The sequence below is a fragment of the Orbicella faveolata genome, unplaced genomic scaffold (genome assembly GCF_042242905.1).
Source record: "Orbicella faveolata isolate gen_17 unplaced genomic scaffold, um_ofav_v1 contig_2, whole genome shotgun sequence".
NCBI lineage: Eukaryota > Metazoa > Cnidaria > Anthozoa > Scleractinia > Merulinidae > Orbicella > Orbicella faveolata.
This window is the reverse complement of record NW_028301547.1, coordinates 31,677,827-31,705,636: the sequence shown is the minus strand read 5'-3', so window position 1 is coordinate 31,705,636 and position 27,810 is coordinate 31,677,827. Positions and strand designations below refer to the sequence as shown.

At 41.2% G+C, this 27,810-nt stretch overlaps 1 protein-coding gene across 1 annotated transcript; it reads right to left on the bottom strand.

Annotated features, from left to right (window-relative positions):
• Positions 1-126: 126 nt before the first annotated feature.
• On the bottom strand, positions 127-26,937 carry LOC110051530 (structural maintenance of chromosomes flexible hinge domain-containing protein 1-like). The gene is made up of 27 exons (XM_020757565.2): positions 26,828-26,937; positions 22,902-23,061; positions 21,585-21,674; positions 20,843-20,954; positions 19,852-19,961; positions 18,957-19,130; positions 18,037-18,117; positions 17,626-17,748; positions 17,048-17,248; positions 16,202-16,405; positions 15,723-15,859; positions 15,150-15,402; positions 14,129-14,353; positions 13,892-14,003; positions 12,788-13,135; positions 11,854-12,213; positions 10,322-10,911; positions 9,957-10,092; positions 9,252-9,429; positions 8,320-8,483; positions 7,425-7,744; positions 6,901-7,011; positions 6,266-6,554; positions 6,001-6,112; positions 5,605-5,894; positions 4,243-4,539; positions 127-3,505 (listed from the first exon to the last, which is right to left on the bottom strand). Exons 2-27 carry the CDS (start codon positions 23,022-23,024, stop codon positions 2,745-2,747), a joined length of 5,901 nt encoding a protein of 1,966 aa, XP_020613224.2. The 5' UTR covers positions 23,025-23,061; positions 26,828-26,937; the 3' UTR covers positions 127-2,744.
• Between the last annotated feature and the right edge of the window lie 873 nt (positions 26,938-27,810).

Below are 27,810 nucleotides of genomic sequence, written 5' to 3'. Positions count from 1 at the left end.
GCGAAAAGAGAACATCTAGAGACTGCGCATGCCCTATCATTGTCTGTCCGAGCATCATTTCAATCATTATTTCTTTAGCCCAGCGCAGTTTGCGCAAACAATTCAATTCAAGAGCAAGACACAACGTCAAAGTTCTGGCCTTACATTCAAACGAAACCACGCTTTAATGTAGTCTTTATTAATTGAACAGTAACCCGATTTACAAAATATTTACGAGGATTCAAGTGAATACAAGAATGTCTGACTGATTTATCAATAATAATTACTAATAAATAAATAGCATCCATGTAAGGCTCTAGACATAAATTTTTGCACCAAAGTTGGCCTCTCTAAATGGAAAATACTAAAAACGTTCACATATAAATTTCTTTATATAGCAAAATGAGAAATTTTGAATCCATCATCTAGATATAAAACTGTCATTGACAAGAAATACTAACTATTTTCAGGCTCCTGGTATTTTAGATTTGCTGAAAATTACCTTTACTAGCAAAATAAATCTATTTCAGAGTATGTGAAGCACACTGGCCGCGATCATAAACGAGGGCATTTACCGAGGAAAAACCGCAAAACGCGACTTTAACGCGGCTGGTATCTTGATCTCCTGAAGTTGCCCAGCATCACATAAACTAGCTTCGGTATGAAAATGAAATCGAGGTGAGCGCAGCCAGTTTAGTGCAGTTCCTACGATATTTATGACACATTATGAAATGAATGACGTTTCGTTCTTCTTATAACCTTACTTTGGTCTATTGTACTTTTCCTAGCATTAACAATAGAAGAATATCTATCAAAGTGCCTCAGCTCTCACTAACAAACAAAACTTGAGAAATCCTGTTCACTGGTCTATGAATAACGGGAGAGCGTAACGAGACCACTACCGCATTCCAGCAAGCAATGACGCCGATTCGAGGTCAGGGCGGCCACATATACAGTGAATGTTTGAAAATCTCTACAGACAACAGCACTAGAACGAGACTGAGGTTCGTACTGAAGTGGCTAGTTTTCGCAAGCTGCAACTTCAAAAGCATCAGCAAGGCAATCAATATGTTAAGTACGAACTGGTCATTCGATAAAAACATTAGCTCATAAACAAACAGATATCTGACATTTTTACCCTAGCGGCTGAAAAAAAGGGAAACCCCTTTGTTGGTGACTAATGGGCGGCGTTTGCCTCCACTTTAATGCCGAAATCTACCGTAAAACGTAATTACATTTTTAATTGAAAATATTACCTAAATCCTTCAAGAAAATAAATTAAATTTTTACATATATAAATGGCTGGCAACTCACTTTTCAAAGCAAAACAAAAACAGCTTTACAATCGTATTTTTAAATTAACATTGTTTCAAAAGCGAGCGATGCGTAATATTATCGTAATGTGTGCTTTTTCGTTGTTGCTGTTGCTATTTTAATTATTACCATTATTAACTTAGCATTTTAAACATCTTAATAATAGGATCCGTTTAATTTCCTTTCTCCAATCAAAATTTGAGACGTTTGGCAAAGAGTTGACGTCAAAAGTATTGTGGAAATCCTTCCAGCGTGAAGCACACGTCGCCTCGACTCCATCACAACCCTATCAGCTTCTATCCCAACCTACACTAAGGTAAATGTTTATAATTTTTTGGCCGACACCCTTATGGGGTTCTGTTATTAGTCAAATCAAAGCCTACAAACATGAACCGATCAATTCTCGCTAAATTCGCCGTTCAAAATTTTCGAGCAGTGCCCACTTTTTCATTTTCCCGTCGCGAAACCTTACTTTGACACGTGGGAAGAACATGCATATCGCCCAATAACGACACATTTGTACCACGTGACTAGTTACAATGGACGAATCAAATGGCGCGAAAACAAATCAATGGAAGGAAAAAATGAAAATGTAGTACGATACCTCTAAGTATAGAAAAACTCGTCATGTTTGTTTTGCCATGAAGTCATGATTGTTCTGCCAAAGCATACTTCAGGTATATATAATGATGTAAAAAAAAAAAAAAAAATGATAAAAAATAGAAAACCTCCATCGTGCGGTGTTCGCAAAAACTTCACAGTAGTACCGATGAATCCACGATCTCTACCTTTCAGTCGGAAAACAACACGAGCATTCTCCGAACGTCCCTCACCTTAGCAAAATACCACCGACTCTAAAATCTGCGGGGAATGAAGACCACTTAAATTTTGCACTACGAACGCACAACCCATCGATGGTTTTACTTCTACTTTAGGTAAAAAATACTTTACATACAATGATGGAGTCATACAAAATTCCATCTGTTCTCGTTATTTTTCCTAACGACCGAAACTTGCGATTATGCTTCAACTGCGGAAGATGAAACTTTGTTAACCTTGACAGACTTTTTTCACGACAAGTAACCAAGTTGTTTCAGCGTGTTATTCTAAAACGCTATTCTGTAAGGAAATTTTAAACACCCGTAAACTTCCGTAAATTTCAAAATGTAAGTTTTCAATTCACGGCTGAGATAATCTTCACCGTGCATCTACATACACATATGAACACTGCATGCGATCAACAACTAGAATCTCCTTAAAACAGCAATACGAAATCAGACTAGTAAATTACGATAATAAAGGCGTTGATCAGCAATGGAAAATTTTCTTGATCTAAAATATGTCCTAACCAGTAACTGTACGAAATGTATGGAACCAATATTGATAAAACGCTGAACATACCTACCTACAATCGTTTCTTTCCAGCAAAAATTGCGCAAGTAAGCAAGTAACTATCTTTTTCTACGTTTATCAGGGGGTTCACTACCGTCTCTTTCAATGCCAGGTCTCAACTTTCTAAGTTCCCTTTCAAGTTCGGTAATACGAGGAGACAAACTATTTCTGACCTCTCGCAACTGGTCTTCTTTCGCGCGAACTTCTTCCGCCTCTTTCTCGTGTTTTTCGAACGTTAACTGCAATCTGTCCAAAGCTTCGCACCTCTCTTTCAGTTCGCGATAACGCACCTTTTCGCGAGCCGGTAACGCTCCGAACGCGAACCGCAAATCTTCCATTCTTGGTGGGCAGCGCTTCTTGGGATCCATCAACCCGTCAGAGGCGATCATGTTCCCATCACGTGTCAAAATCGTGGGACAAGACTGCTTCATTCGGGTGAGGTGCTCGCGATACGTCTGTCCAGACTTCAGATCTTTGACCACGATCGTCTTCGATAGAAGATTCCAAAAAAGGCTGCTGCGAAGGTAGCCATTGTCACTCGTAAACTCGAGCAGATTCACAGCGAATTCAATAGGGCTTCGGTAATTTGAAGGAGGCGCAGGGAGCTCTAAAGGCAGAGGTTTGCCATCGCTTCCATCAAAGTCCCTTTTCGAAAAGGGAAGTAAAGTCGCTTCGCAGTAAGCCGAGCATCCTGCGTCGTAAACCTTTCGTTGCTGTTCTGTGGTGGTAGTGAGCGCTACTGGCATTTTCGACTGAAGATACCACGAGAGGATGCGAGCAACTAATGGGTCAGAGACGTACGCGAGTTCTGCTACAATACCTGAAGAAGAAAAAAAGAAACAAAAATATTTCTTCGTCGTTTCCACACAATTTCTGGGAATAAAACAACACTTGTTGCTATAACGAATGACCAATGCTAATAACCAAGAAGAAAAACAATATCAACTGTCAAACCTAAGTTTACAATTTCCCGCCAAAACAGCAAGACAATTTTCTTTCTTACCTTCACGCCCACAAAATCAATCCAACATTTATGTGACGAGAACAAGCAAATCAGTAGCTGCTGAATTTTTTCAGAGATAACACTCCACCAAATCATGGTTATCAGTAACGGGAACTTATATCTCAGTTTTCCAGCTTTGGGGCATATTTCAAGCCGGGTGATTTGGAGTCAAGACACGTTTGAATTCACTAGTAGACTTTTGATTCATCTCGTTTAACCGTAATTGGGAGGACACTAACTTCGCGATGCTCTCGAAAGTTATGACATGAGTTTATTTGCCGCATGAATATCAAAATGCGAGATGTCCATAATATGTTATTTACCTATGAAACTCGGAAGAGCTCTGATGAACTCGCTAAAGTGTTCGTAAATTGACATCGAAGGAATACAAGAACCAACAACAAATTCGATCCATTTATGACGTCGGGTGCAGGATTCGACCCGGACCACACTGATGGGAGACGGGCGCTCTAATCATACACTGAACCACCCCCCTCCCCACCACCCTGCTCCGCAACACTGACTTATTAAACCAAATGCAACAGTAAACACACCCTTTATGTAGTGTCGTATCCTAGCAGGAGGGTGGCCCGGTTGTGTGATGACTGTTCGAGTAGTGGCCTGACTAGATTCCAACTGATTCAGTTCGTTTCTACTGGTCTGAAGTATATTCACTACGTCGGGTCTCCTCGGCATTCCTCGGAACGAGCTTCGGACAGGCGTGAGTGCCGTCGTCAACTCCGACTGGCACCGAGACAGTCTTCTTTTGGATTCTGCCACGTTCTGCTCGTAATCTGCAATCTGTTTTCTCAGCGGCTGTAGCTCATTCTGTATGCGCTGTATATGTTCATCTGGAACAGAATAGAATGTATCCTGATTCATGACCTCTAGATAGTTACGAAGTCAACCAGGCATGCATTGGGTGAAATGAGGAACAGTTTCTTGTGAAGTGGCTAAAAAATATAGCTCCTTAGTAATCAAGTGCAACGCCGGAGATCGTGGCGTTACAGACCAACTGTGACATACAACATCGGGAAGGGCGAATATTTCCCAGTATAGCATGAGGAAAAAAAGGTTGGCAATCTATACATATGTACGACAATTTTCAAAGATACTGCTTTAGAGAAGACTGGCTTCAAACAATCTATCCAGCTGTAATTCATTTTCCGAAGACCAACCGCAACATTTGAGACTTTTAGATCCAAGTTTCCCGCGAACGGTGAACCGCTAGGGGTCACCTGACCCGTACCAGACGTCACGTTTGAGGTTTTCGACCCGCGTTTTGAACGTCAAGAGGTGGGTTTTCAAGTAAGTCATTTACCGCTAGCTTTATTGCCTTGAATTTTTTTTCTTTGCCGCGTGCAAACGCCGAAATTGAATAAAGTAACGCTTTTTCAACTAATCGGTTATAATCCATAGGCGAATAAGCAATTTCCTAGCCTTTTGTTGTTGTTGTTGTTGTTGTTGTTGTTGTTGTTGTTGTTTTGTAGAAATGCACTGATCCTCAGTAAAATTCCAATATGGCGGCGGCTTTTAATTTTTTTAAAATCCAAATTGACCTAATTTTGACAATTTCCAATGCATTGACAGGATGATTTCCATTTGCTTCAATTTACTCCAATCTAAATCGACTAACGTCCGAACAGCGAAAAGCAAACGTCTAAGCTCAAACAGCAGTTAGACGTTTGCGGTAAACTTGGATTTGAAAGGTCTCTAGCACCGTACATCCGAAAACGCGTCCGATTCTTCTTATCCGAAGATTCCCAAAGCGACGATGAACTTCCACGCCGAGAAACCTCCGCCTATTTTCCGAACTGCAACTAACAACTTAGATTTTCTGGGAGGAATAGCGGTAAAATACAAAACCTCTTTTATCCACTAAAAAAAAAAAGAAGAAAAGGTAGCGATAGACTTACCTGTACTAAAAGCAAACTTAACGGAATATGCCTCGACATCGACGTCAGGAGCGGAAAATACTAACATATATTCCCCGATATAATTTCCAACGCGACTACAAAGAGTGAGCCTTGGTAGCCTTGCCATACCACGGTTGAGAGTGAGCTGGACCGGACTGTTCTCCAAAGCTGGAAGGACCGTGCCATCGGGCACAGTCCCTGAAGGTTGAATGGCCACGCTTGTTGTCAAGGAGACGTTCGCGACATTGCCGCAACTGTCTTCAGCTACGAGGTCCACAACCTCTACGCCGCTAAAAAATAATAATAATAATAAAAGAAGAAAAAGTATTGAAAGTGTCACAGTTTTTCCGTTTTTGTTAGTTTGATTGTCTTATCCTTTTCCAAACGACTTCTTACCTCCTTCCAGGTCGCGGAAGAATGGTACGGCCCTTGAGGTCAGCAGTGCAAGACGCAGAGATCACGCCGGGTGAACCAGACTGAAAACGTAACACGAGTCGTTGAGGAGGACCTGGAAACGGGTACACAAAAATAAAACAAAAGCTTACCTTTTACGCTAATATACAACCAATTTTGCGACACATAAATATGTCTTCCAAGGAGGACAAAATGACATTACTTATGACACTACTACACACAGCTAATGTAAGACGCATGGATTTACCGGGATGCACCACGAACTGAACTGGAAGGCTCCTGGTCATGTGATCAGTCACGGGCAAGACAGACTTGAGCCTCTCCCTGTACTCGTTGTACTGACAAATGATGGACCACTGCCCCGCCTCCTCCAAGTAACGGTTCGCTATTGATTGAAAGGTGACGACGCCTTCACGGTTCTGAGTGGGTTTCCGGTAGATTGACGTGTTTACGGGTGTGCCATTTGGACGAGTTATTTCAAGGCTAAGATGTCCCATGGCATCGACTCGAACTCCATCTTCTGTTTGACATGTAACCTTCGTGAAAGTAGATGAGTATGCGAGTGAGTGACTAGTCCTTGCTGCCGAAAGCAAGAGATCAATAAACGCTATCGTGCTGTGACGATGGTTATTCAAGGGACATGATCACGGCGACTAGTTATTATACGAGGACAGAATGTTAAGTCTGCCAGTCTTTCTCAATTTGATATCACAACCTTGTGAACACCTAATCCATTATATCGCTATTATTACACTTGATTGTATAGTAATTTTTAACAAGACTATACAGATCTCTATAATCAGGTTTCAACCAATCAAAAGATGTCTTTTTGGCTTTCGAAGTTAGTGTTAAAAGCTACAACATTGTGATAAAAGTGTGTACCTTCAGTGTGGGATAACAACCTGTGGCCAGCAGGGCCTGGTCAGCGGATACCTCCACGACTACAGCTTTTACTCGGTTACTCTTTTCCAGAGTGGCTGTAACAGTAGCGGCCTGCAAGACAGTACAGACAAAAGCTCGCTCAACAAACTGAAAGACAAAATGGCATCTTAAGCAAACACATCACAGTTGAACCCCTATTAAGCAGCCACCTATTAAACGGCCACCCCTATTAGGCGGCCAGTAATCAAAGTTCCGATGAGGGCTTTTCTATTGCTTTTACCTCTATTAAACGGCCAACCCCTTTTAGGCGCCCACTATCCATTTCCCCGAGGGTGGCCGTTTAATAGGGGTTGAACTGTATACCTGTGTTTACCTGTAAATCAAATTTGAGGCCGCCACATGCTCAAAATCTTTTCGATTTTTCTGGCGCTTTCTTCAGCGACAGAATCGAAACAAAAAAACGCTGGCAAAGCATTCCGGTCGGTAGAGAGTCTTTTTAAGTAAACAATTCTCCAGAAACTCACCGTTAAATTTTTGTGATCTGAACTGAACACCTTCAGTTTAACCTGCTGATCTCCACTGCGACTTCCGCATTTCATCGTGTTCGCTTCAAACACCGCCTCTCCTTTCTGAGCCCTCTTGGTCAGCAGTAACCCGCAGGAGGATGGGGTCCAGGACAGATTCAGCGTTGTTCTGAGTGGAGTCTTGTTCCCAGAGCTATCGCAAACAAACGCGTGGACCGGCGCGCTGAGAAAGCAGTTGGAGAAGAGCTTGGCTGTGTGCTCATGCTTCTGTGAGGGATCATCGAATGCTTGGCTTTTCAACTCAATGTGATGCGGAGCACCTGAGATCAGATAAAATACGATCATTTGACGAATAAAAAAGTCTCATTGAGCCATGATCGGAATCAACAAGTACAATGAGACATTGTAGTGAAACTCGATGTGAGAAAAATTGTTGCCTGCCTTATAAAAAGAACCATCATTGATCTTCGCAGACAGAACAGCAAAAACAGTGCGACCAAGAGTGGATAAAGGGGTAAGAAGGTTTTCCTAGGTCATGCAGCCTGAGTTATTTTCGGATCATTCCATGTTTCGGTAATCCCAGGCATGCCTAGAAACAGGCAATCCTGTGACGCAAATGTTACTCACGTGACAGCCCAAGCGACTTCACATGCACTTCCATCCTCCACGAAAACATCCACGCATCGCGCGTGCTAACATTATCCGCGGAAGGACTGGGTACCATGTCTAAAAATAACTCAAGGAGGATTATTTTGGGAATAAGGGCTGTATAGGGATTAACTACCTTACCATTCATGCTCTCTTGGTTGGCCAAACCATTTAACGAGATCTTCTGAGGTGTTTATATACACGAAATGTTAATCACACCTTGTCAACACAAAGAAAACTCACTGACCGGGTTTTAGACTGATTTTCTGAGTGTCTCTGGAGAATTTCCCTTCCTTGTCAGACACACACATGGTTATGATGCCAGGGTTTCCGGAGATAGTCGCGTCGTTGTTGAACACGAATTCAGTTCCCTTCAAGGTTAAATGTCCAATGAAAACTGCCGTGCTGCTACTGCCGAGATTGAAGGAAAGAAAAAAAAGTTGATTTAAAATGTTATATACTAGAGTATGAAAGTAATAATCAAAACTACTGCAATTCATATAAAACCACTATTTAAAACTGTATCATTGGATAATGCAATTCAAGGGTTTTCATTGGCTTAGCCATCATGGTATATGAGCCATTACACCATGCTCTACAAACATGGTAAGCGTTCGCGCAACTTTTGGGGAATTTTCATTTTCATTTTCATTTTTTTTTCATATTTTGGGGGCGTTGTTAATGCAACATTTATTTCACCCGCGCTCGTTGGATATGAGATGATTATAACCAACTCGGAGCTACTCGCCTCATGAGTTTTCTATTATCATATCCAACGCGTACTCTTGGAATAATTGTTAACTGCACCACAAAGTTTGGTCTGTATCTTTCTACAGTGTCATTAGCCACAGTGATTACCTTGGTTGTTCTGGTTTTGCACCAAGCAATTAAATACTGTGGAATAGTCACATACTGTGGGAAAAATCTGGAAGTGTTATTCTACCAAGCCTACGGTGTTTAGATGCCAAAATGCCCATCACAATACAGCCCATACATTTAAAATGTTATTACCTGTATCAGTATGTTAAAATCAAAACCAAAAGCAAACCTGTACAGAAGAGTGTCAAAGCTATCGAAGATCCCCTCCCCCTCCCCGCCCCCGCCCCCTGTTCCTACAGTTTTTAACGTAGCAACTTATGCGCCAGAAATACGATTTAACAAAATTTGATAATGGCTTACCTCTTGGATGGCGAATGTTCAACTGTTACGACAGGCTCCACACCCGCGGGACACTCTGCGGGATTTCCTAGCTTGTCCCGTAATTGTACTCTAAGCTTTTGGCTCAGTTGTTTCTTGCTGTCACATTCGATTTCCACAGAAGCCGTTTCACTAGAAAAGAGCCACTTCTGAGGTTCACCTGATGATGAAATAAGACAGCACAGGTTCTACCACAAGGAAAATCTACTTCAAGAAATACATCAAACACGAAAGACCGAATTTGATCAGATTTTCAAACAGCGAGAAAAACGTTGAAACTTCGAGGTGTTTGGTAATGTGTGATCAAACAGTGTCTTGAGTATTTAATAAATCTTCTCAATCGAAACTAAAACTAAGGAGAAAACGGAGAAATAGAATCGTAAACATCTATGCTGATTGAGATCAGAGATCCAAACACCGTCTCGGTCATGAAAGAATTATTAAAGAGTTTGAGAAGACTAATCAACAATTTACTAAACGCTTAAGAGTGTTTTGCTTTAACAACGTTCTTTTAACGACTCGAACAACTCGTAGAACACGCTTTCAATAGACGGGCGCAATTTGTCGGAACTCTTTAATAATAATTATATAACAGCAAAAATTATTCAATAGCGCCGCTCTCGACTAAACGTTGCAACTGTCAAACTTTAAAGAGCGCCGTGACACTCAATTGAGTAATTACGGTACCTGCAATGGGTTTAATTCTTATTTGGGATTGACACTTGACGTCACTACACACACACTCCACATTTCCCACAAAAGTGCTATTGGCGAGATTAGCCACAGGGCAGTCAGGCAGATACGGCAGACTTCTCACTGGAACCTTGGAAGAACAAAAAAAAATAACAATAATAATCAAAAGAGAAAAAACAGCGAAGTACTACGAGTTAACTTGTCGTCAGACCGTTACTATAACCAGCCAGAACAGAACTCTCTTTTATAGCACCTTGGTAGACAGAAATGAAGTAAAAACGCTAAAATAACTTCCTAATGGTTGCGAGACTTACAGTTACTTAGAATTAATCACGGATTACACATCACATTTGCTTTACCTCTCCGCTCCAACTCGTGGTCACTTTAGGCTCGGCTGCCTTAAAGTCTTCGTCACCCAAAAACCTTCCGCTCTCGTCAAACACTTTCAAGAACAAGCCCTTAACGATGGAACCGGCAGGAGCCGTCAGCTCTAAACAATCTCTACCCTCCTTGGAATTCTTATCCACTCCATTCGCCGTCGTCATTTCGTTCTGGTTTCCTTCACAGATCATCACTTTATGCGGCAAAGTGCTGGGTAGAACTTTAATGGAGAACTGTTTTAACTCCTTCAAAGTTTCGCTTACGGTGAGTTTTCGCCGATTACTGTCCACGACCACCAGGGATATTTTAACCTTGACAGTGCAAGGCGCTTTGCCAGGAGCAAGTTTCACCTTCATCGGGGAAAATCTGCCTTGTCCGTGCTCTATGTTGGCGAGATGCGGCCCGGTGATAAATGCCTCGCATTCGGCGTGAAGCTTCGTTCTTTTGTCGCTCACAGAACATGGTTGACTCCACTGGTCCAGGACCTGAATCACGAACTCAGGGAATTCTTCGTAGTTAGGAACTTCGGTTGTTTCGAACTGGGGAAGTTTTACAGTTTGTGGTTGACCTGACAGCGACAAAAAAAAATTAGCACAACTGAGAAAATGCGATTTAACGTCCATGCAGGGCCTAGAATGTTATGAAAGAATCATTACTGCGACAGTTGCAGCTTCTTCACGTGAACTCACTTAAAATTTTCGCCATTCCGTTCTTCAGTCTGCCAGTAAACAATCAGAAATGGCAAAGCACACATCGAAATTACCGTAACATTTGATAAATGAACAAAAAGTTAAACCAACTGGAGCGCAGGTTAAAGCGAACTTGCTCTGTACAGTTAATAACAAACAACAAACTATTCCCAGCGTTCTTAGTAAGTCAAAAGCCTTGACGTTCAAGCAACAAAACAACTGAAGTCAATCTCCTTATCTTATTTTCTCAGACACATCTCAGTTCATAATCCTCAAATTAAGAGCTTCAGAGCGCAGTAATCGCATCAACGGTAATCTTAAATCCCGACATTAAAGCATTTAAGGAGGAGGAACTCATTTATGTCTAGCATTTTGAAAAAGAATAGCATAGCTCTTCTATGGCAAAGATAATAGCGATAGTCTCAGCTACTTTATTAAAACTGACAAACAATAGCTATGTCTGAAAACGATCCCAGCTATTTTTACAAAGACAGAAATAAACCCTTCCGTTAGGGGGGGACTCCCATATAAAAAGGACAGGGGGTCCTCGTCATACCTCTTAGGAGTTAAAAAAGCGGTTTTGGTAGCTCTCAGGGTGTACAACCCCTAAAGGTCCACAGCGGGAGCTGATACCTCTAAGGGGCGGAAAAAATTTCAAGCCACGCCCACAAAACGGGATCTTAGTACCTCTTAGGAGTTCTTGTCAACATTTCCGACCAGCACCCCGGTCCCTTTCATATCGGATAAATTTCCCCACGCCCCCCCCCCCCCCCCCCCCGGGGATAAAACCTTCAAACAATTCCTACTTGCACCGTTCTTACCTGCTTTAATTTTCACCGGAAACGTCACGTAATTACTGTAATCAATTCCAGTGACGTCAACTCGGACCATCTGATCGCGCCCATACTGCACCTTGCCCGAGGCATTGGGAGTCAGAGTTATACCGCTGACCTCAACTACTCCGTCGCTGTTCGGCTTGTACTTGTCCTTAACGCCTTGCACGTCCAAGTTTGGGCATGTCACTGTCAACTTGACGAATTCCCCGGAACTGAACACTGTCGCCGGGTTGTTTTTGCTGTCTTGGAATAGGAGCTTAAACTTGAGGGCCGGTTCGCCCAGCCCAAGACGTGGAGTTTCTGTTCGTGAAGGCTCGGTAAGAGTGAAATGGGAAGCGATGTTGGCTAAGAAGAGAAAGACAAAACAAGATCAGATTGCTATATTACCTAGTATTTGTTTGGGAGGCGCGGTGGCCCCATGGTTAGTGCGCTCGCCTCAGGATCGAGCAGTCCAAGTTCGATCCCGCGCCAGGGACACTGTCTTGGGTTCCTGGGCAAGACACTTAACTGTCACAGTGCCTCTCTCCACCCAGGTGTATAAATGGGTACCTGCGAATTCAATGATGGGGGTAACCTTGCGATGGACTAGCATCCCATCCGGGGGGGGGGGGGATAGAAATACTCCTAGTCGCATCATGCCACAGAAACCGGAGATAAGCGCCGGCCTGCTGGGCCCCATGGCTCGTGACGTAGGCAGTATTTGTTTGACGTTTGGATGCTCGAGTTGTAAATAAGAAAATCAGCAAGCTAAGTCTTGACGGAGCCTAGTGCTTCAACAGGCTGGAGCATATCTCCGGTTTTCTTAGCATGAAGAGACTAGAGGTATTCCCTGGATGGAATGATTATCTACGACCATCGGAGGATAATATGCAGGTTTCTTCAACTGAATTACTTCCAGACTCTGAAGCCATTGACTAACCTTTGATGACAATGTCGAATTGTGTGAAAGCCATTTCCCTCTCTCCCAGCATCGCAATGTATTTGAGAACGTAAGTTCCCGCCACTGACAACCCGAAAGGCTTGAAGCCGAACTTCTCTCCGTCATGGGGTTGGTCATTCTGAATGGGCGCCATGTTTTCTGGTCCCTCTATCACTTGACGAACGGACAGTTTCTTGTTGTGCAAGGTCACTAGCTGTTTGGGCGGTCGCTCGCCGTTGAAGATTTTCACCCAGAAGCCGGTAAAATCCTTCTGTGTTTCACCTGCCGACCACTGCAACACTGTTTTGGACGTGATTTCATTGCTCATGTTGTCCTTGTACACTCTGACTGTCAACAAGATCAAAACCAGTTTGTAATTACATGTAGCAGCTATTTCTTTGGTAACGCAATTCGCAACGCTTCCTCAGAAGAAAGTGCGTCACGTTGCGTAACGCAATACTTCTCTCCACTTGAAAAGTGGTCAGGTACTGAGTGACACAATTTACAATTCGTAAAACGTAAATACCGTGAGAACATAAAACAGCATTTCCTGGAATTTATGGAAAAGAGGACAACCTCCCGAGGTATACCAAAATTGTCGGAACTTTCTTACCGGGAATCTCCGTTCCACTTAATTTTTCTCACGGCATTTTTGGTTGAATGGTTCGCTTTACGGAAATTCAACAATTTACGGATTTTCTGGGAACTTTCCAGGAAATTTCCTTTCCATTTGAACCCGTTTTGAAATTTTCACAATGTTAGGTTGAATGGAGCGATTCAGCTTGAGATTTTGTCGATTATCTGTTGTATTTAACGATTAAATCAAAGTTTGTATCCCATTCAATTAGATATTCAAGATGTAAACTTGACAGGGGAGTGAAAGAAAGTAGAGATGTAGGGAGAGGGACTTGATTACTCAAGGACGATGGACAGGGCTAGGAAGGAGGAGAGTCGGGGTGGGTGGGGGAATTATTCAAGGAAAGCGATTATTTCACATCATCCACAAATGGGGGCGATTAATCGAGGATTGGCGATAACCCCAGGAAATTACTGTCTCTCTCGCTAGCGGAGAGACGACTCGCACGACACACAAATGTAAATTACCTGTTTTGGGAAGCATTTGTTTTTCCTGGCTGAATACCTTCTTCAGAGTGTTTTGATCAGGAATTTCTAATATTCTGGAGATAGGCCGTTCTTCTTTTTGAGACGGGTAAACCTACGAATAAAAAAATTGTTAAGATCAGTGCGATCAGTGTGATCGAAATGGGTTTCGATCACAGAAGCGAGTAGTTTGCTGTAGAAACTATTTAACAAAACGCCTACTGTCTCGTCCTTACATACCTCTTCTGGTTGTCGCTGTACAACAACCTTGTCTACGTCATTTTTCTTGCTGACTTTTACAAAGTGCATGACTTTGCCATAGATGATGGGTTTGGTGTCCAGTTTAACAATATCACAAACTTTGTAGACTTGTACTCCTGAACTAGTTGTGACACGTAACACGCTGTGAAGCACATCCCCTGACCTCGGCTGTTGAGAAGCTGGCAGTGGAGAGTCGAAGCTCACCTACGAAAGACGACAGAAAAATATTCTTTTAAGACTGCTTTATCAATCTTTCAATCTTAATTTTCGTTCTCCAATTTACATTTTTACAGTTACTAGTAGACGGGCCCGCGGATAGGCGGGCCAGTCTATCAAGAACTAAAAACAAACGTTTTATATTGACAGTCGAAAAGAAGCCCTGATCAGTCCGAGGAAAAAGTTTTCTTTTCACGTAAAAATAAAGCTCGGGACACACTAGTTCGGGGAGACTTGAAGCGGGGACAAGTGCCTTCGTGTGTACACATAGGACGCATGTTGCAGGGATAGTAAGCAAGCTGGTGCACACGAAGCGGATTGAGGCATTAAAATGGGTCCTAGCGGAGACAGTTTGCGAGAGCAGCGTACATGATGCCACATTGAAAACTGAGGTCAACTGGGCCTGTTTCATGGCGCACGAATACAAACTTGCTAAACTTCGTGTTGTGGGGACAAAAGTCCATCCCCCAACAGTACCTTTTCACAAAAACGGACATGTCACACAAGGAAAACTATGGCTGCATCATGTCCTTACGCTTCATGTCCCTTCAACATGTCCCCTAGTGTCCTAACACCAGCCACGTTAATTGGCTTGCACGAGTTTTCCTGCGGTTTTTGCAGACTGCACATTTTACGTTGAATTGTGATAAGCTTAATTAATTATTGCAATCACTGGGATACTGTTCTGAATACAATAAACACTGTGTAAAAGAAGAAACATGCCAGCAGAATAAAGTCATGGCGCAACGCTTAAACACCGCTGCGTGCGTAGTTTGAGACCTACCTCTTTATCCAGCTCTCGATGGCATTTTTCCAGCCATGATCTGAATTCCTGGGGCAGTCTTCTTTCAGTTGACGCATCTTCCAGGGCACTGGATAAGTCCTTTCTCTCGTCCAGCAGGATCTTCAGTTTGTTGTTAGAGACAGGTGTATGTCTGTTAAAGAACAGAATTCCCTTGAGCCTGCGATAACAGCTGTCGGGCACTACATCTTTCTGCTTCTTTGATCGTTGAGCTGGAGAAGTGCAAAATTCCATCCTATGGAGACAATAGTGTTGTTATGTAGAGGAAACTACACGGCGACGCCAAAATATGAATTTCATTTTCGAGTGGTAAGCCAATATTTTACGAAGGAGCACAGGGACTATAACTGAGAAGAAAATGGAGAAACAAAATAATAAAAATCGATGCTAACTATTGGCCATCGCGGTTTGGATTTTCTTGGCTCTTGGTTTTTCTTGGAAGTCCGATGCAAAGAGTGGTCAGGTTGCTGTAAACAATCTTTTTTTTTTTAAATAATTGAAAGAGTTCCCTATTTCAGATTTATCGGCATGCACGGCACGACATGAACGCCTTACTTGTGAACATAGGAGAGAGGAGCCAGTCTTCCTTGCCAGAAACACTCAAATATAGGCTCTTGTGCATCATCTTCAAGGTCAGTTGACCGAGGAAGAGTCTCGTGTCCTGCCTCATGAGGAAAATACATCAATACCCCCTGAAAAATACACAGATATACAGTCTCAAAGGAATTCCAAGTTTCGCTAAGATTTAAGCGAAATTTCGAATGAGCCACTCTTAACCAAACTTGATGTGCCTCCCGTGACTGGTTTAACAACTTCTGCAACACGTGGTCTACCAAAGCAATCACGGTACATGCTGTTCTCTCAACCAATCAGAAGCGAAGGCAATGCCTTGGCTTAAGCGAGTTTTCCCGCGCTTACCGCGGGTTGCACGTTTTGGCTTCACATTTTCATTGGCCCATGGCAGTATTTGCGCCTCTTCTGATTGGCCAGTGAATCCTTACGTTCTAAGTTTACAAAAGTCATCAAAAACATACCTGGACAGTTTGATGAGGGTCCAAACCAGGAACCTTCATTGTCAACGAAAACGGGAACCATTCCTTGGCTCTGGTCTGGTACAAACTTTCCAGATCATCATCGATTTCACGAAGATTAAAAAAATTCTTTTGGTTGGAATTTCTCCCATCGTCTATCACCAGCCTGATATCCACCTTCAGGAAAGAACTCATTCCTAACTCCATCTGAATACAAAGAAAGCACACAGATTAACTCAGTTACAGTGGAACCTCTCCACAACGGCCACCTTGGGGACAGGGCAAAGCGGCCGTTGTAGAGAGGTCGCCGTTAAGGGGGCGGGGGGTAGAGGTGCAAAACCACACCTGTCCATTGTTTTTGTTTCTTTTGGGGGGGAGGGCAAACTTTTTTTGTCAAAAAACGTTCATTTATTTCTGCAGACATAAATCAAACTGTACCAATAACACAGAAACTTAACAGAAACAGAGAAAAACGACGCGCGGTACGGATCGGGTTTGGTGACCTTTTTCCGTTATGGGGAGGTAGAGGTGCAATATGACACCTATTTTTTTTTTTCGTGGCTGCAACATTTTGTTGTCAAAAATATTTATCTTGGCATATATAAATCAAAATGTATCAATAAAACAGAAACGGAGACCAAAGATGCACAGTACGGTTTTTTTTTTTTCGTGGGTGCGACATTTTGTTGCCAAAACTACTTATCTTGGCATATATAAATCAAAATGTATCAATAAAACAGAAACGGAGACCAACGATGCGCAGTACGGATCAAGTCTGGTGACCTGTACTTCATAACTGTGAAGATTTCTTTCACCAGGCTATTGATCATCAGACCACAGTATACTTACAGGGATTCTGGAGTTACTCAAGGCGGGTAACTTCATGTTGCCTGTACGGCCACGCTCACCAAACAAGTAAAAGTGGTAGACATGGGCGAGGTTCCGGGCCAGACTGCTTCCACCATCCTCACGGATGGAATTGATGTGAATGTCACGTATGCCGGTGATAATAATCATGGTGAATTGTGAAAATGCCGCCTCCCTTTCAATCTGTGAACAAAAAAACAACATTTGTTTCATCGTTACATTTTATCATTTCTCTTTGTCTCCTCTGCCGCCATTGTTAATTTGTCTTCCAACACTTCTCCCTATTGGCTAAACCGCGCACAGGAAGGCGGCTCGGGTTTACGCCAAAAAGCGTTGTTCGACTACCTAAGTAACAGCTACCAAATGACTAAACGTCTCGATGGCTTAGTATTATTTTAATAAGTCTCGTTTTCAATGTTATTTTTCTTGTTGTACATGTATAAGCCACCTGAAATCCTCAAGGACTTGTCCTGTGCTTGAATTTAAGGATTTCACCATTTCTGCGAGATATGTTAGTTAGGACCCCACCCCTGCCATACATAAACGTCTGTAATTCTCACAATATCTTTCAGACATCTCTCTTCTTCTCCTGGTTGCAATGTGGACGTGTCACTGGGATTTCTTATCCATCTGTAGTCCTCAAATACAGGCTTGCCTTCCTTTGCTCGTTCTTGAAGCTTTTCCTAACAGGACACGTAACAAGACATGAATAATAACATACTAGGTAATCAGAGCTTTCAGTAAGTTTGTGTTAAAGCAAGCATTGAAAAGGGAGTCTAAGGTGAAACCCTTGCCAGTTAGCTCCCTTCCTCCTACATCTCCCCTGCTTCTGAATGGAGATAAATTTCTTTCAGTAACTCTGTAAGATGTAAACTCCAGGTTAAAAACTACTGACAACTTCTAGTTCAAAGTGTACAAAATAGGAATACCTCAACATAAAATGCTGTCCTATAAATGAGAGATCACTTTACCTTGGATATCGCAATTTCAGTCACATATGGGCATTCCTCCCTCTTGGTAATAACTTTAATACGGTCACCAAGGTAGAAGCCCTGGAACAGAAGCAATGGTCTGGGTCAATGTAAACAAAGTTGATTTCAAGGCAAGAAATACTGGGGTCTGACATGATTGTCAAACCAAGTATGAACAGTGTTGACTACATGTAGATGTAAGTGATGGAATGATGGATTCAGTCAAAAACTTATTTTGTGATATACCATCCACTGCAGGCTTCAAAATCCTGCCAAAGCAAATCATCAATAGCATTCTATTCCTTCACTTTACATTACACGTAATGTTTGATCAGCTGTCCATTAAGACGTCATTAAGGTACACTCTGTGCAGCAGATGGACTACCCTGGACATTCCAGGCAATCGATTGCCCAAGAGTCCTCTCCTATTTTTCCCACACAATTCTTTGAGCTGCTCCTCGACCAACCAAACACCTGGAATCGGAAATGGGTGGACAGCACCTTCTGCATCCTCAGTCAGATTGGCTTCACAACAATTTTTATCATCTACACACAGTTTCTCTTTATTAGGGACAGACCATTAAGTTTTTGAGAGGGAGGGGATTGGGCGATTTCAAAACAAGATTCCTGCACAGCAAAAACTGCTGAAAAAAATTGTGCAAGTGGAGCCATGGGGAAAACACTGAGCAAGTACTTTCTACTGGGCACCATTATTTTGATTTTTGATGTTAGGAAAAATTGTTGCACAAGCCACTGTCAACCAAAAAAAACACGCACAACCTACAGGTGGGAAAAAAAAATATGCTCCCAAAAAATTGCCCAGCCCCTGCCCCTCCCCACTCAAAAAAATAATGGTCCATCCCTTACATGGATTATATTGTCAAACAGACACTGTCAGGTGACTGTGTCACAACACTTACTGCTTGCGTAGCTCCCACACCAAACTTGGATATAGCACCATCCAAATATGCAGGTATAAGATCTACCTCCTCTTTTTCCAGGCCACGATCAGCTTGTGATAAAAAGTAAGTGGCAAAGGCTTTTAGTCCCTCATACGTCATACCTTCTCCGTTGTCAAATATAGCCACTAATTTCTAGGAAAAAAGACAAAACAAAACATATGTTATAAACAGCAGGACTTGATTTACTTTAAATTGTTGTATCTCTCATCAACTCCACACACTGTGATTGGTCAATTTGGCTGGATGAGCTCTACTTATGGCCCACTAAAATTTTAAGCTATTTTTGTAACTAAAATGTCTTGTAATTTAATGCCTTGAGTGTTCTTAACTTTCTGGCAAATAAAAATTTAGAATTTTTGTTTTTTTAATGACTTTACAATTTTGAATTGTCGTACATCCACAGAGTCATTTGAAGACATCCCACATGACTAGAAATTGTTTCCCAAACTCATCAGACACCAAGTAGAGATATCATAAATATCTTACTAACTTACTTACTCACTTACAGATCCTTGTTTTTCTTCCATTGATTTATGACCTGTGCGCTTTGCGCTTCAGCTATAAATCAACTTTGGGAAAAATGTGGTCCGTACATGTAACTTATAGTATGGACCACTCAGTCAGTAAGAGGTAATACACATACTGCTAGGATAATGTTCATGAAGGTGAATAAGAGAAAAAGTGGCCATGGTAAATTAACCTTCAGTTGGTAGATTAAAATCATATCTACCAAGAATTATTAATTTTAGACTATACAGCCATGCAATCAATTCCATTTTTAAATGCATCAAGATTAACATTCAATTACATGTATTCCTCCTTAGAATTGAGAAATGCTACATGTATGCCTTACATCTCTAAGGAAGATGTGTATGTCTATCGTTCTTTCCATGTCACGGCAGTTGTTCGTACTTGTGGCTTGTATGCTGTTGTCAATAAACTCACAAAATGCTTGATAACTGGCTGCAAACAGAAAAAAAGATAACACTCCATGGATGGGAATTATGTGTACATGTAAAAGTAAGAAAGGAAAAAATACTAGATAACCTCTGCATCAACAAGGACAATGTTGAAAAATACACAAATTTAACACAACAATCTCATGATGCCATTGTAAGAAAAATTAAGTGTGTGAAACTTGATAATTTCCCTAGGTGTTTGTTTTAGAGTGAAATTTCAGCTGGTGATTACAACCACTCCCATCAGCTGGTGAAATTAACCAGTAGCCAGATCTTGGCTACATCCCGGAAAGAAATTATTGTGTGCGACAGTCACCATTTCAACTTCTATGAACTACAATGAAAAGTTGTCTAGTGAGTTGGAAGGAAAGGAAAACTTGATGAGCAAGTAGATAAAGATTCTGGTGTTTTAAGCCATTTATGTCCCTGGATTGTGCCCAGACTGTGCAAGACACCTTACTCTCACAGTGCACAATTCAATCCTGTTGTACCAGAAGGTATCAAAAAACTTACAAATTACATATGCTGTGAATGGGTGCAAAGAGTAACTTACAGTATCATGTTATAGGAACAGGAGTTACTTGGAGCTGGCCATCCTTATTAGCACTATCGCTTTATTAGCAACTAATTTCACTGGTAATTAAACAAGGCTTGTAGAAATCTTGATTTCCAGCTTTCCCTTTGGACAAGTAGTTCTCAAATTTTGCTTGCCCTGGGCAAGCCTTAGTTTGCTCTTTATAGATTTAGTTGGCAGATGACTTGCCTGGGCCCTTGCCCATCAGTCAAGTGAGAATGAAAAGTTACTTGCCCACCGGGAAAATCTACCCGTCCCTGACGACTGGACAGCACTTTTTTCAAGCCCCGTGAGAGCAAACTATTCCTTACCACTAAAATGGTAGTTGCCACTTTGAGTGAGTGCATTTGGGTGCACATCATAGCGCATCAATTCAGAATGCGGCTTGTCCAGTTTGACGGCATCTTGCTTCGAGCCACGTACCTGAGAATGGATGGTACAAAACAAATTTATAATTTACTTCAGCGTATAGCAAAAGCTAATTCTTGTAGTCACATCTGCGAGACTTTTACAAAGGGTAGAACTTGCTGTGGTTTTATTCCAAGCCCTGAATTCATGTGTTCAGCTCCAGTTGAAAACTGTGGTTTAAGGCAATTAATTTGAGACAAGATCTTCACTAAACTGGAGCTAATAGTAATAATAACCTTTATAGTGTTTATCACATAAAGGCTAGTGGGGCTGAGCAAACAAATGAAACAAATAATTCAAACTGAAGATAACATTGTTACAGTGTGAGAATCACAACTGGCCAGAGGTGAACCAGTTGGCTATTTACAAGCGTGGCCAAGGATTTGAACTCAGGGCTGCTACGAAACAAATACAAGTAGTGGTCAGAGCAGGACTCAAACCCTGGACTGGTGAATTGTGAGTCCAACACACTAAGCATTTAGCCTTACCACTGCCATACAGAACTAGAAACTAGGGCCCAACCTGTGCTGTAAACTCACACATTAAAGAAGTTAAACAAAAATGATGCGTAGCCAAAAAATTGTTCAGCTAGATAATTTTCTTCATGATTGCAATAAATTAAAGGAAAATGTAATTATTTCTCACCAGACACCACGTTTCAAGTCTGCTGTTTTTAACTTGATGAAAATTTCCCGTGTCCAGTTCATTGAAATCTCCATCACTAATAGTAAAATGCTAAAAAAAGAAACAAAACAGGAAGATATCTAGAGTGTGAAAGGGCAGTTATATGCTTTGGGAACCTACATAAATTTATACACAATAATCACTCAATAGATGCATGTCCCAAAAAGTATACATGTCGAAGCACATGCATACATGTACACAAGAATTTGTATTACAGCCCTAATAATATGCACATGAAAAAATTACTCGATTCTGATTGGATGAGAGTAGTGCAGTTCAAGTGTAACATCAGTGCAAAAAGTGTAACACCAGTACAAATTACACATCGTAATTCTGGATTATGATTGGCTGAAAGACAATAGGAAATTTTCCAAGCTAATGATATCACGTAAAATGATGACGAAAATTTTGGGCAGAAACTTTGAAAGAAGTTTTCACGAATGAGAAAAAATGGCTTCAAAAAAGATCTTCCAGCACTTCCAACACGCAAATTTTTTCATGTTTACGTTATTAATAAGTAATCATACGGTTTCTCTAGTTCAACTTGGAATTGATGTGCACTTGTGAGTTTTTCAAAAAACTGAAATTGCACTCACCGAAGTAACAGGGCAAATTAATTTCAAACTGAACAAGAAAACTGTATGATTACCAATACTTATCCAGACTACATGATTGTATGATACTTAATAATAGATTTTGATATTGTATCCTCTAAATAAGTAATATCTCAAACACAAGAGACCATGCATGTTTTACCACATTTCCAAAAAACCTAAAAGAGAGTTGAAAATATCATGTACAGTAAAGTGCACATAATTTACATTTACATTAACAATTTTCATTTTGTCAACCGCTAATGCTCTGTACTGAATCTGCAAAAACATGTGGCGCAATCGCATCAGCTGTTTTGATCAGGATATGTCATTTAGTAATGGTAACACTTCAGAAAAAAAGAAGCCAAACAAGAGAAGGAAGAGCAAGAGCATTCCTTTCAGCCTTCATGGCAGTCAAAGAAGCCTTGGTTTTCATTTGTACCAGGATTTTCTGTGTCCACCGACAGCCTCACTACGGCATGATATACTGGGAGACTGGTCACATGAAAATAATAAATAAATAACCTTTCCATTTACATGCTGTTCTGTTGCCATTCTTCCCTATTGAACAGGCAAGTAAAATTTTGCCAGGGCAAGTATGTCACCTGACATACATACCCAGCTGACGACTTGGAGAAAAAACCACTATGGATCCCTGCTGTTAGAATGTTTCAAACGAACTAACCTCTGGTAAATGAGGAAAGAGAGACTTCACTTGTGTCCTAAATTCATCAAAGGTACAGTCCCTTTGAATCTTCAGTGTCTTGTCGTCATTTCCACAAGAAAGCAAGACATTCACCTCCGCCATGGAAGCACAAGCCTGAGCCCGGCAAATATTCCACTTCCTGTATAAAACAAAAAAAGTCACAGGTAAATGTAACACGACATTGCATTTTTATATCCTTAACTTATTGCGTGCCATCCCATGACATTAAAATTTAACAAGGTCCATTTAAGTACCCATACTTGATATTTTAGAGTGCAGTGGAACTCTGTTATACAATGGTCTGTTTAATACAAAAACCCACTTGCAAAGGGGTAGACCCTGGTTTTTTCGGAGGGGTGGGGGCGGGCTAGTACCTTAGGGTTGCAGAATCAATGGGGCGTGCCCCAAAAATCAATGTTGTAAGTTGAGAATTGAAACCTATTTGACAACTGTTGCAGTAAAAATACCTGGAATGTCACAAAATAGAAATTACAATGATGCACCTGTAAATTTAAGTGTTTTCATTTATGTTTGCCATAATATTCACAATCTTTTTATTTTTAGCTTCTCCAAAAGGAGAATAGCTAGTGACCCAGTCTTCCACCCAGTCTACCACCCACTCCGACCTTAAATTCACTCCTGCTTATTATAGACAATTCGTCTTGTCCCTGTCAAACACTCAATATATTCTCTCTTGTATTGGCCTACTTATTACAGACACCAGTCAATAAGGACTATACTTTTTCTGTGATTCAAGGGACAATAAATAAATAAATAAATAAGTATATTTAGAGAGGAAGCCACATCAAGCTACACCAACCTCGCTTTACAGACACTGATTAACTGCGCACTGTAGATTTTCAGTTTCACAAATATTATGTTCCATTATTAATAATTTAAAAAACTTTGTGTTAACAGCTATATAAAAATAGCTGCAGTTAACTACTCAAATTAAGGAGACTATAAAATAATAATACAACATTTAGATAGTACAAGGATTACAAACTTCAATAATTCCCTACCCCCTCTTCTTAAGAATAAAATTCTAGCAACAAAAATTGATATTCACCTTACGTTAGAAAATGAAAGCTTTTTACTGGTTATTGCAATTTTATGAAGTTACATGCTATAAAATTATTACTCTGTTGACTTTAAACCTGGCAAGAAAGCTCCATTTAAGCGAGAGACATGCATTTGAATGAGCAAGCATAACGTCTCTTAGGGTTTGCCTCAAGTTACATACAGTTAATGCATTGAACATCATTCAGTTCTTTTGGATTTTTCAAAACTTTCTGATAAGGAGAGTCAGTTGCAAGCTCATAAGGGGCAAAGGAGCAAAAGTGAAGTTGCAGGAGACAAGTTGGCAAACGAATGAGCCGGCAAGGAGCCTGGCACAAAAATCAGAGCCTGCACAGACTCCACTGTTTTCCAAATACAGAGCGATCTCTGGCATCTCCCACGGATACAGCATTCTGATTGGTGGAAAACAACAGGTCCTATTATTATTATCACAAAACCAGCATTGGCGATAATCAAACACAAACATGGCATTCAAAATCCAAATTTGAGCTTCTTTTTCCCAAAGCTTTACAAAATCTTTGAGAAAACTGACCTTTTGGTCAACCCAAATAACCTAGTCAATCTAAAGCACGAACAGGGAAAAGCAATTGCTAGGTGAAGCCATGATGTGAAGGGAGCTGACAAGGGGCCTAGAAGCTCAAATCATTGGCTCTGGAATTCTGTGGTGAGAAACTTCTGAAAGACTTCCTTTCACACTTCGTTGGTTTATGACACTTGTTCCATTTCAAGGACTCCCTTTCAGTGTTGACATTATGGTTGGCACCTGACACATACTTTGAGTAAGAGAGCTGTTTTTAAAAACCTCTGTATTGCCTTTCACTGCACTTTGTTATCTTAAGTTGTTAAAAAGCCTGAATAAGTTCCTTATTTTTAGCACTCAATTATAAACTCTACTAGACACACCAGCTGATTTATGGTTTGTATTCCTATTCAGTTCTCACATTGCCCCCAATAATTCTCCACTGGTTCTATCATGATTCGATACTTCAAGTAAGTTCTGTTGACCAGATCTTCCAGTCCCGTACCTCAATATTTGCAACTTTCCTCGGTGTTAACCCATGATCCATAGCAAAGATCCATAGATGTGATATGAACTAAACGCATCAACATGCAACTTACTGCTCTATTTGTTGATGTTTGGCTCATTTTCTATTGGCTGGTAAATTTGACACATTCAGGTAACCAGTTGTCAAAATCTTGACACCTTTGGAGAGGCTGCATTCTGAAAACAATAGCATCTAGGTGGGTTCTAATTCATGCTGGCTCCCCACCTCATCTCTAGCAGCTTCGCCTTTGAACAAGAGCCTGCTCACACACTACAGGGTGCTATACAGATCTGTCAAAGGGACCACAGCTCGTGATCTTGCACTTTTTCAACCCACATTGAAAATCGTGGCTGTTTGCTTCTACTTTTCATGTTTTCTGGTTGAAATCTACAGCTCTGATTGGCTCTGCTATTGTAAGCTGTTCTGCAATAGGACTCAGGCCCAGTAAATACGTCGCATTTCTGCCGTGTCGAATTCAATTCAATTAAGTGCAGCAGAAATGCGACTGTGGATTCATACGTCGCACTTGTGTCACACTTAAGTCAGAATTTATACTGTCGGGTATGTCAGCCGGCGGAAAATGTTTTAAACATAGAGTATTCCTTATGGCGGACGAAAATACTGAGCGACGAAGGACTCAATACATAAACATAATGTATGCATTAGATTCAACATGACAGAAATTTGACATTTTTGTTGGATAATGCGACAAGACCAGTCAAACCTGCAGCAGAAATGCAGCAGCCGATTCAGACGTCGAATTTCTGTCGCATTTAATTTGTTGAATTGAATTCGACAAGGTAGAAATGAACCGGGCCTCAGTCATGCTCGAAGGTGCAAAGAAAACAACGTTTCAGAACAGGATGTTCTCGAAAGGCTCAATTATTCTTGATCTTCAGTTAAAATACATAAAATTGTAGCTTTGGACAGCGATAATTTAGAATGTCTACTGAAACAATTAGACTACTGCCCTTGTTTTCGCAAACTTGGGTTTTTAGACTAATTGTCAATTAGTTAAGCTTAAAAACATACGAACCTTTTCAACTTAGTCAACCGTATCGTCTATTACTGTCTGCAGCTCAAAGGTACAGTAATCTAAACATTGCTCTTCTTACGTAACTCTCATGTGTAATTAATATCAGCACAAAATTCAACCAAGTCTCCTAAAAAGGCACACGCTGGTTCAAAGAAGAGTTTCCGCCTAGCAAATGAGTCTGTGAAAATGGCAGCAAGGCCAGTGACAAGTTCAGTTTGACAGATGCGCCGAGAGAGATCGATCGGAAATGAACATTTCCTGGAATTGAAGGAGTTTGCTACAACGATGTCCTGAACTAGAATTGCGAACCAACGTGGATGTGAAGAAAACGTCGACTACAACATATCTGCCTTAAGTCCGATGAAATAAAAGTTCGGACGCAGAACTGCGCACTTGAAAATGATGACAACACATCTGTGCATCTGGCGTCCGGGCGTGAAACTTGCGATCTGTCCGAGAAATTCTAAGAGTTTCTTTGACCCATTAATTTCATCAGAGAGCAAGAGTGCATTTTGTCAAGAACTTTAACAGAAGGTATCAAAGTTCTAGGAGAAATCATATGCACATTTGCACAACCTAAAAATCAGCTGTTTAAAATTTCTCTCCAGTGCGCTTTTATCCGCCGGTCGATCGACATTATGCACGCTGAAAAGATAAACAGCGTGCAAGTGAGCTTATGACTAGGCACGAGCCATTGGCAACATAATGCAGCCCGCAGCTACAGTAAAATAAAATACACTTACTTTGCTATACTGAGGGCTCCAATTCAACGACACAGCAAACAGAAACCGAAAGACTCAACTAGAAGTCAATCGTTAGCGTGTATACGTGTGATAGGCGAAACCAAGATCGTCCTGTCAAATCGCCTAGTAACCGCGCCAAATTGAAAGCTTTGTTGACAAGCAGCTGCTTGGAGGTTGTTAATTTTTGGTCTAACCAGACGACCTCTGTGGTCTAACCAAAAAATTAGTTTTGGCTCGGTTCAGCAATTAGAACTCCTGGAAATTTGTGAGTAATGTTAGTAGGTCTGACGTCTTCTGGCTGCGAGCGCAGAGAAGAAAAGATGTGCTCGCGAAACCCGGAAACATAGCCACGCCTAAAAGCTCGCTCCTACTCGGGTTGTTGGAAGCCCGATAAGCTCAACGGCTAGGATAAGCGAGAAGTTGATTTGAGTTTTGTAACTTTGCGGTTAGGTTTTCTGTACATATTTTTTGGCCTTCTGTTTTGAGTTTGAATAACCTCAAACTACACAAAACTTATGCAGTTAAAAACATTCAATATTACAAGAAAAATTTAATTATACTTCGGTTAACATTTTGGGATGCGTTAACCGGCTTCCGAACAATAAAACTAAACTTGAGCCCGCGATACGGTCACATGATACAGGTCAGCAGATACCTTGTTTTGACAGGTGTCAATTGACTATAACATGGATGTCCAATATCTAGAAAGTCAGGTATAAACCAAGGCTGCATGTCTCGGCAACCTATTAGCTCGCAGGAGTATGACCGCCATGTTGCTCGACATCGTCGTGCGTCCGCGCCCACGACCAAAAGCGATAGCCATTGTAACCAGGAGAAAATCCACTCATGGGGTCATGCATGGGTTTCCTTTTTGTTTTCCTTTTCTTTGCTTCCGGCCGTCGGAGCTCGGCTATAGCAACATTTTAAAATCATTGAGCGATGATCGCGCCAATTTGCATTGCTCGAGGTAGCTTAGGTCGTGT